The sequence below is a fragment of the Loa loa genome (assembly GCF_000183805.2).
Source record: "Loa loa unplaced genomic scaffold supercont3.90, whole genome shotgun sequence".
NCBI lineage: Eukaryota > Metazoa > Nematoda > Chromadorea > Rhabditida > Onchocercidae > Loa > Loa loa.
In genome coordinates this window covers 27,885-37,510 of record NW_018108270.1, presented here as the reverse complement: position 1 = coordinate 37,510, position 9,626 = coordinate 27,885, and the positions used below count along the sequence as shown (strand labels likewise).

The 9,626-nt window shown below is 32.1% G+C and overlaps 2 protein-coding genes across 2 annotated transcripts; one reads left to right on the top strand and one right to left on the bottom strand.

Annotated features, from left to right (window-relative positions):
• Nucleotides 1-2,804: 2,804 nt before the first annotated feature.
• LOAG_03296 (hypothetical protein) lies at nt 2,805-3,737 on the top strand (the record flags this gene model as incomplete). Its single annotated transcript, XM_003138833.1, has 3 exons — nt 2,805-2,938; nt 3,207-3,421; nt 3,589-3,737. The coding sequence occupies 3 exons, from the start codon at nt 2,805-2,807 to the stop codon at nt 3,735-3,737; spliced, it is 498 nt and encodes a 165-aa protein (XP_003138881.1).
• A 953-nt stretch (nt 3,738-4,690) lies between these two features.
• On the bottom strand, nt 4,691-8,754 carry LOAG_03295 (citrate synthase). The gene is made up of 10 exons (XM_020446279.1): nt 8,641-8,754; nt 8,348-8,413; nt 7,956-8,078; nt 7,381-7,565; nt 6,824-6,959; nt 6,276-6,396; nt 5,776-6,026; nt 5,518-5,616; nt 5,247-5,405; nt 4,691-5,041 (listed from the first exon to the last, which is right to left on the bottom strand). The coding sequence occupies exons 1-10, from the start codon at nt 8,689-8,691 to the stop codon at nt 4,826-4,828; spliced, it is 1,407 nt and encodes a 468-aa protein (XP_020303358.1). The 5' UTR covers nt 8,692-8,754; the 3' UTR covers nt 4,691-4,825.
• Between the last annotated feature and the right edge of the window lie 872 nt (nt 8,755-9,626).

The window sequence follows — 9,626 nt, the reverse complement described above, 5'->3', positions numbered from 1 at the left end:
CACTGATATCTATTCAATTCATCATTTTCAACTAAGATACTTCCCATAAATGTCACTTTATTGAGCTATCATCTTCAAGAATTATATCTTTAATATGCGCAGCAGCAGCAGCAGCCATAGTTGTGGTAATTAATCAAAGGAACTCTAATTAAAGAATGCTCATAATATGCTCATATAGAATGCTCATATAATCTATTGGATTTATTATTATAATGTTTTACTTTAATTGAAATATTGTCAGAAGTGAAATACGGGGAATCTTATTTTAAAAATTATGGTGACATGAAGCAATCAAGGAGTACAGAAATTTTTGGAATATTGCTTTTTTGCAATTTTTATATCCAATTTAATATTTATATTTATATAATTTTTATATCCATAGCGTTCACTTTCCCTATCTTTACTCTTCACTTCGTATATTTTTGTTTTTTTTTGTTATGAAATAAAATCAAAGCTAATGGATGCAAAATGAAAGTTGCTTGTCTGCTGTATTAGACACAATAATTCATTCACATTATTTTGATATACTAGAAGAAGAAGAAGGAAGGAGGATAAAATTTTCAGTTATATTATGGGGAAAAAAAAGTTGGCTGATTTTAACATTTTTTTTGGGCGAATTTTCAGTTTTAACGAAATGTAAAAATGATTTAAAATTACAAGCCGTGAAAAACTAAAGAATAAGCAATTAACTCATTGTTATGTTTTGAGTTATCATTTTTTGTGTTCAATTTGGTTTTTTGCTTATCTACTTTGATAGCTGTATGGTTTCAAGTAAAATATCATCTCAGATATCATCTCTTTTCATCATCTATCTCTTTTCATTTATAAAATGTTGTAAAATTTAAAATATAACTTTAGAAAAAGCATAAAGTGGATTTGACATAACATTCATCTTACGTGTCACTTGTAGTACATTGTGGTAGTACTTTCTACCTTCTTTTATCATATATAATTATAAAGGTAATTTTATAATCTAAGCCAAATTTTTAGCCATTTGTAATGTCCACTTTATGCATTATCTGAAAGGAAAATTGTTGAAGCAAAATATTTTGATTTCATTTTAAATGTAAAATATGAATTGTGAATAAATTATGATCGTGAAAAGTTTTTAATATAATATATTATATAGGATAGAAATGAATGACATTTCTATACTACTAAAGTATTATATAGTTTGTCATGGTTACAGATTTACTTTTATCATCCATTTTCAAGTATTTACGTTTTTATACAAATTTTAATCAACAAATTCTTGAAAACATGAAACTTTCACAATAGGAAGCTACGATTTCTATAACAATATAATACTTGTTTTTTCTTTTTCCTTTTTTTTTTATTGTTGTTGCTATAAATTGCTAGGGTGTAAAATATTATCCATAGAATCATCATATATGCATAGAATACAGTGAAGGACTGGTTCTTGACATCGAGGCAATGTTTATTATATACAGTTTGAACAATATCAGGTGCTCACTCTTTTCATAGCCAGTCAAAGCCAATTTATCTCCCTATCGAACCTCTTTTCATATCTATTTTACAAATACCACAGTTAATATAATTTATATTTGTTGTAACTAGCCGTTATTTCGACTTTAAATTTTTCGAAAAATTTGAAATCCTGTCAAGTGTTACTCAGATAAGCTTTAATAGCATTGGGTAATTCAACTATTTTCGAGGAATTCCAAGATTGAAAAGATACTGTTTGTTGGCTAAGGAAGATTAACCATCTTGTACAATTTATAGATTAACAAGACATTGTTTCACGGTTGGCATGACGATTTTAGAGATGATATCGGACGTGTAGTTATGTCAGCAAATAGGGAATACTGTGTTAAGCAACTAACCAATTATTAAAATTGAACTTTAAACTTGCGAAAAAACATGGGGAAAGAATTTTCAGGCGTTTAAACGAAACTTTAATATGAATTCTTTCGGAAATTCAAATTTATTGTCATCTTTCCAACGATTGTTCTTTTTCATTAGCAGTTTTTAGCTAGTTAGTATTAATGTCTTTCAAGGCAATTTATCTTTTTGAAATTACTTATTTCATTTGTTTATCTTGAAAAATTAATTATTTATACCATGAAATTACTTATTTCATAAGCAGAGTCAGTAATTTTTTTCAGCAACTTTTGACGGATTTACCTTAAAATTTTCTGGTTCGCGGTATCAAATCTCAAAAAGGAAAATCTGAGGCAAATCTTTCATTCATTTTCAGCATTTGTTTCATCTTTCCTTTTCTTTCGTTATTCCTTTATGTAAATTATTCATGAAAATTTCCTGAAATTTGTAAAAAAAAGTAACAAAGCAAGTACCATAAATAAAAATGGAAAACCAATTTTTGTAAACTTATTAGTTGAAATATTACGTCTGGAACGTTCAACACATTTTTATCATGTTTACTAGAAAAATTGGATATATTGGAAATAGATGCGATAGATATTAGGTTATATTAGGTGATAATTGAACGATCGACATCAAGATCATTCGACCAAACTAGCTAATGTGATCAAAGTATGCCAAAACCGTTTTACAGTAAAATCCTTGTTTGAGCATATCCGGATAAAAAAGCATTTGAACTATCAATAATCTGATGAAATAATTTGATGGTAGTATTTTTGAGGGAGTTAGAAAATGGTAATACATACTGTTACGAGATGTGACCAATTAAACAATGTTGATGTTATCCAAATTTTAAAAATTATTTTTAAATCTAAGAATTTAATTGAAACATTAGAAAATGTAAGGCAGTATAATATTTTAGGTTTCTAATCGTATATTTTCAGAGAACTTAAGAAGGACTAATGTCATCAAATATGACAGTTCCTGTTGTAGCACATTTATTTACAAGCACTGTACCATTTATTGTTCAAAACTTTCGTAACAAACGACAATTATGGCAGGATTATGCTTATGATAGCTATTACGGATATGGATTGTATGTTTGCAAATAATTTATGTCAGTATCAATTATTTGTTAAAAAAGAAATAAATAATTATAACTAAAAAACGTATATATGTAAATAATTGAAATATTTCTTCATCACGTTTTATTCCTTTTTATATTGCCTTATTTTATAATGTTCATTCCATTTTCTCTCAATAAATATCTTTCTATTACAAGATAAAATTGAGCTTATAATTTATCAACTAATAGCTCACTGTTATTTCAATAGTTTCATTTGCATAAAATTTGCTATTTTCAGCCAATGGAGTCGAATAATCACCATTATCCTAATATTAATAGCATTATTTCTATGTTGCTTGGTACCTTGTATGTGTGCACTTGGGATATGGTTTGCTGGTTGGTTTGGATTACGTAATCATGGTGCCAACAAAAATAACATTACTTCTCCAATCGCTGCAAATACTTACACACAACAACAACCCATTGTACCACAAGCAACCATGGTACCACAAAGTAAGTGATATTACTTCATAGCATAGGCTACATTGAAAATTAATTCAGCAATGAGGCATTTGAAACAAAAATCAGATGAATTAAGCAATTTTCCCATATCTAGTAAATTTTGATTGAACTCACTCGATTCCATCATTTCAAAATTATACTGAAAAAAGTAGTTCCAGATCCCATACCATCCGAACCAGGGAATTCTCGAGAACGTATGGATGCTTATATTTATGAGGAAAAACGTAGCGATCGCTACTACCACCGACCTCCATCACCACGCCTACATGATGATTACCGACGACATTTTACATCATCTAGATTATAAGTTCAACGATCTAGCATGTACACGGATCTTTTTGAGGCCTATGAATTCCAGTTTATGCATTTGTTTACTATGTAATAACAATTTTAATGAAATATGTAGCCGACAAAAACTGCTTTATATTATATAAATATGCAACATAACATTTAACATTGCTCGAATAAGGTATGCATAAAATTAGACAGGAGACCTATATTGTATTTAAAAAAAGAAAGCTTCCCTTAGTCTACCAGATAATTCTCAGCATTTGGAAAGTGGTAATAAAAAGCGCGAACAAAATGAACTCGAATACTCCTTTTTGTTTTAAATAGAACGGAGTGCAGCGACAGTGACATTCTAACAAAAAAAGAAAAAAAAAGTGAAAATGAAATAGTAATAAGTTTTGCGTACTTCGAAAAATCGCCGATATATAAAGCTGTCAGACATACTGCCTACCTACTCGGTAAAAAGTTAGCTAAAATACTTTTATGAATTCGAAAGGGTTTAGCATAAATACGTTAGAGATAAGAAAGATCTAGAATTTTTCTAAGAAAACCTAGAGTTTCTCCAAATTTTATAGAAGGATCAATATCCTTAAAATCTTTGCTTGATTCTGCTGCAATTCATTTAGACTGCCATAACTAAAAAACGAAATTGCAATTTTTCCTTGTGTGGATATTCACCCGAAATTAAAACGAAACTCTCGAAATTTCTCTTGGTTCTGAACTTCGAAAACAAGTCCAGGAACACAATTTCCAATTAGTAGTAATCAATACTTTCAAAGAATTCCAAAATGAAATATAAAGTAACTAAAATTCTCCAAATATAATCAGTCTGGAAAAACCATTGAGTCGAGTGCATAATTATCTTATTGACGCAATTAAAAAAGTTTTTCTTTTTCCAGTACAGGATGTTTATCCTATACTGGAAAGACATCTTGTATTTTAAAGTGTTGAAGAGATCAACAACTTCGAAAACAAAACAAGAAATCAATAAAAGCGATCATTATCAATGGCAACTGTTATGCGTATTAGCATTAATATTGGGCAGGAATACAGAAATTTTCGTGGAACATTTAAGAAAATATGCAACAGCTTATATATTTTTTTCCTTCATTTTTTCTCAACCAACTTCATCAAACCGTCCGTCGAATGAGATTTGGGACGTTCGAGTGGCAGGCCCATAGCGCGAGACCATATCATCTGCGATAAGCAGCCAAGTGCACGTGATACACCAAAAAGTACCGTATAGAAGGACATCTCTTTCATGCCATAATATTGCAGCAATACTCCAGAATGTGCATCCACATTGGGCCATGGATTTTTGGCCTAGAATAATCATAATAATTCACAATTAATGTATTCGTTCAAGCCGATTAAACCATTTTACATGGGAATCATCATAACATACCAGGGAATCCTTGCATACCAATCAAATCCAGGAAATATTTTCATTTCAGAACATTCCAAAAGAAGATGGATTAAAATATGGATTAAAAGGAGACTTTTTCGAATTTTTATAATTGTACCACACCTTTCCCTGCTTCAAAAGGATGTCAGGCGTAAATTCGTAGAGCTTTGAAACAAGATGGAACATTGAATCCTTCGGAAGATGTTTCAAGGCAAATTCTCGCTGACAGGTGTATCGTGGGTCTGTTTTACGCAGTACAGCATGACCATAACCCGGTACTACCTGAAACAGTAACACTCAAAGTTCCAAATGTTATTGAAAATCGGTATTATTGATTTGTAGCAGCATGAAATTTTCTGAATCATCTCAAAGGATTATTATGTGAAAATTCCACCTGCCCACTCTTCAAATGATTCCATATCCAGTCGCACAATTGCTGATCAGTGTAATTATCGCCTAGTTCTTTCCTGCACTTTGATAAGAACACCAATACCTAAAGTTAAGAAAACAGTAACTTATGGACAATAAAATCTGGTCAAGATCTTTTTATCTTTCATGCTTTTACAAACAATATCTAAGAATTAAATAACCGGAATCTTGTCAGTGAGTGTAAATAATTACAGATGTAGGAAAAAACTGATCAAGCAAGAACCTCCTGATTAGCCAGGCCATGTAGCGGCCCAGCAAGCCCAGCCATAGCAGCGGAGAACGATAAATATGGATCTGATAAAGCAGAACCGACTAGATGCGACGTATGCGCAGAAACATTACCGCCTTCGTGATCGCTATGGATTGTGAGATATAGGCGCATAAGTTCGGTGAAGTTTGGATCCTTGAAACCAAGCATTGATGTAAAATTAGCAGACCAATCATTCGATAAGTTAACTACACTTGCCAATGTACCTGAAACTGTTAAACTTAATTTTCCAAGAAATTTCCAAAATTCACAATTTAATCTTAACGTGAATTTTCTAGATGACTGATTGAATTTTGTATGCAATATGAAGGAATAAATCCTTTTCTTGACTTTCGACAAAATGGCGGAAATTATAGCGAATCAAGATAAAATTAATATATTATTTTATGCTAACAATCTTCCGAAAGTTGATGATTTGAATAAATGAACTTCATTTAAGCTATCTAAAAACATACCATCTCTGTACAAATTTCGATAAATAAGTGCAGCAATTGTGGGTAATTTCGCAAGAAGTTTCATAGCATCATCATATACAAACTCCCAATATTTCGCTTTTTGTACTCCATCACTGTAGGCCTAAAAATATTAAAAATAATATATTATACGAACTACTAAAGAAACGAGACTTTTACTAATGGAAAGATGGCTGTCCTTCATAATACTGGCAAGCAGAGAAGTAATGAGCCACCTGCTCTAATCAACAGTCTGTTTCCAAATCAAATGGGGAACTTCTATTCCCTATTTCTTTTGCTGTGGATTTATATCATTACCGTTTTGTATAAATCAGTTCTGTAAAACAAAATTTTCAGCTGTTTTATAACTACAAACATGCAGCTTCTAATGAGCAAAAATATTGAAAAAAAAATGAAAAAATGAAAAAAAACAAGAAAAAATTTTAAAAAAACGAAAGACGGAAAAAATAAGCGAAAATATTGAAATTTATAAAAACAAATTTGCATCTAAGTTTAAACAAATACTGTTAGGAACTTTTGCTCACACGTACTTTGGCAAATTTACTTTCACAGTTAAGAGCGGCAATAGCGGAAATAAACTGCGCCATAGGATGTAAATTGTTCGGGAAATTGCAGATCATTTGTTCTACATGCTTCGGTAGATCCGCATGTGCAGCCCATTCCTTACTGAAATTATTTGAAAAATCGCTCGAGAATTTCGTTAAATTCGAAAACGACGCGGCCAAAAATTTCAGTATCAGTGACTAGAATTCAGTACTGTCTTTTTAGTTTTAACTAAGTTTTTTGTCAAGGCTTTTTATGTGATGCAATGAAAGCAAGAAAAAGAAATCACAAGATATAAAACTCCTTAAGGACCCTAAAGTGTCTCCGTGAAAGCAGGAACAGACCACTAGATTTTCGGTATGTACTTAATACAAATCAGTAACCTATCGGAAGTGATTATGTATCCTAATCTTAATTATCCACAACAGTACAGCATCCAATTTCTTCCATAGAAAATTTCCAAACACTTGGGCAATTTAATAGAATTTTAGAATATTGAAGCAGTTTCAAATTACCTTTAAAAAGTTAAAAATGATACTAATACCTGATTGCTGTAGTTTGTGCCTCAGTTGGGATATCACCAGTGCACAACAGCCACCAAATCCCCTCCGGTAATGGTTCCTCACCTCCTTTTGCCTTAGGCAAGATTTTTTGGCACTCTGGTATAGAATAACCACGAAAGCGTATACCTTCCTCCGGATCTAGCACGGATGTCTCAGTCACTAGTGCCTGAAAATCGGTTTTATCGTTTAGAAAAAATTATTTTTTAAGGGTCTTCTATGAACTACAATACTTTCACAATGTGTCACTGCTTTTGTTGAAATTCGAGTACTTCATAATTACTAGTATTTGCAATCTTTTGTAAACTCTCGTTTATTAGTAAATTCATTTTTTTTTTCACGGAAGCCGTTTCGAAACAAGCACATCAAATTTTGCACAACGCAAATAACAAATGAGAATGTAGCTGTAAAAACGCTTTTACTTTTGTTTGCCAACAAAGCCATCTGAATTTGCATGTAAATGGATAACCGTCATCTCTATCTCTAAATTTCAAAAATAAGGTGACATAGGTTCCCTTCATAAAACACTCAGCTCAAACATGAATTAGAAAAAAGAAACCTTTAAAGTCCGCATTCCACCATAAAGCATATCCACAGTTACATTCTGAATTACCGTTGCACCATGTTGTTTCCGAAATTCTCGAACTTTCTCGTTATGAGTTGAAATTTTTTGAGCAATTACCTAAAGTAATTAGGCGAAATAAAATTCAGAAAAACGATTTCCAGACAGGCATTTTGTAAAAATCTCTCAAATTTTGAAAATTTTAATAACAGCCAAAATTATTAGTTTGCCAATGGTCTGCCCATGTCATTTCCAATTCTGATAAAACTACTTTAATTTCGACGGTTAGATAGGGAAAGTCATTGAAATCCTTCAGTCCGGTATTTCGATACTACTGAAATAACTCAGACTCCTGAACTTCAAATACTAAAACCATGAAAAAAATTGACCTCCTTGAGATTTGTTGCTGACACCGCTGTTGAATATTGAAAGCATCCTGCCAATCCTTGCAGTTGCTGAAAATGATAAAATCCTTCCGAATCAGAAAGTTTACTACAAACAGAAAATATATTCTTTCTTTTATCAATATAAGATCATGGTATTGTCATGGTATTACTGATCACCAAACAGACAATAAGAGGAAGTTTATCCAAAGAACTTGAATATTTCCATGAGGGATAGCATTGAGGAGTAGTAAATTAATTTTTATGATAGGTAACTGATTAAAATCAACACCACATACTTTTAATTGATATTTCGAACAAATATTATGAATTTTTGCAGTAAGAGCCATTATACATAGACAGCGTGTGTGTCTTGCGAGAGTTCTGCAAATTTCAAACAGAACTGAAACTTGAAATCACATTGAATACGTCAAATGTGAAGGACACAAAACATGAAGTGAGATCCGATGGCATGAATTCCAAATGCTGGTGATATGATAACAACCTGGTAATAAGTAGTCCCAAAATGAAATGACAACAAGGACCCCGATGTCCACATTTTCAAGGACCTTAGCAGACTTGTTTTATCATGTTAATTGATGATTGTGTCAATGGTAGGCTTTGATTGTAAATTTAGGATCATTACAATTACACTTGAATGCATTTTTATTAATCAAAGTGGGAATAAAATTCACGTATCACATAAAGGGAAGCGAAATGAAGCAAAGTGGTCGAGTACCAAGTACCAGGTCGAGTACTTGGAAGCATACAGCCATGAGTAAACAACCCTCCACAGTAATCCCGTCTAGACTTTTTCTACTTCGTTCCTTTATTGTAAAGTATCATTTCTGAAAAAGGGAAACGTTAAGTTCACGCATTTGCGCAAAAGGATACATCCGTCGTCCGATATTACAAATGTTACTCTGCACAAACCCAAATGCAGACGGAAAATGAATGTCTGAAAGAAAAAAAAAATTGAATTTTAAATGGCTAATGTGTTAATTATGCTCCTCACTCAATAACAGCTACATATGTTTACCATCTAAACATATCAATCAGTACCATCAAATACTTTAAAACTTTTCCTCCGGAACATTTAACATCAACACAACGATACGTGCGATGCGTGGAGCCTAGCATCAACACAACGATACGTGCGATGCGTGGAGCCTAGCATCAACACAACGATACGTGCGATGCGTGGAGCCTAGCATCAACACAACAATACGTGCGATGCGTGGAACCTAGCATCAACACAACGATACGTGCGATGCGTGGAGCCTAG

Bases quoted from the DNA above. Each gene is read 5' to 3' on its own strand.
- LOAG_03295 (XM_020446279.1), bottom strand. From the start codon at position 8,691: ATGGCTCTTACTGCAAAAATTCATAATATTTGTTCGAAATATCAATTA. The intron at 8,079-8,347 runs GTCAATTTTTTT...TAATTACTTTAG, and splicing joins CAGCAACAAATCTCAAGGAG to GTAATTGCTCAAAAAATTTC. The intron at 7,566-7,955 runs GTTTCTTTTTTC...ACCGATTTTCAG, and splicing joins GTGGAATGCGGACTTTAAAG to GCACTAGTGACTGAGACATC.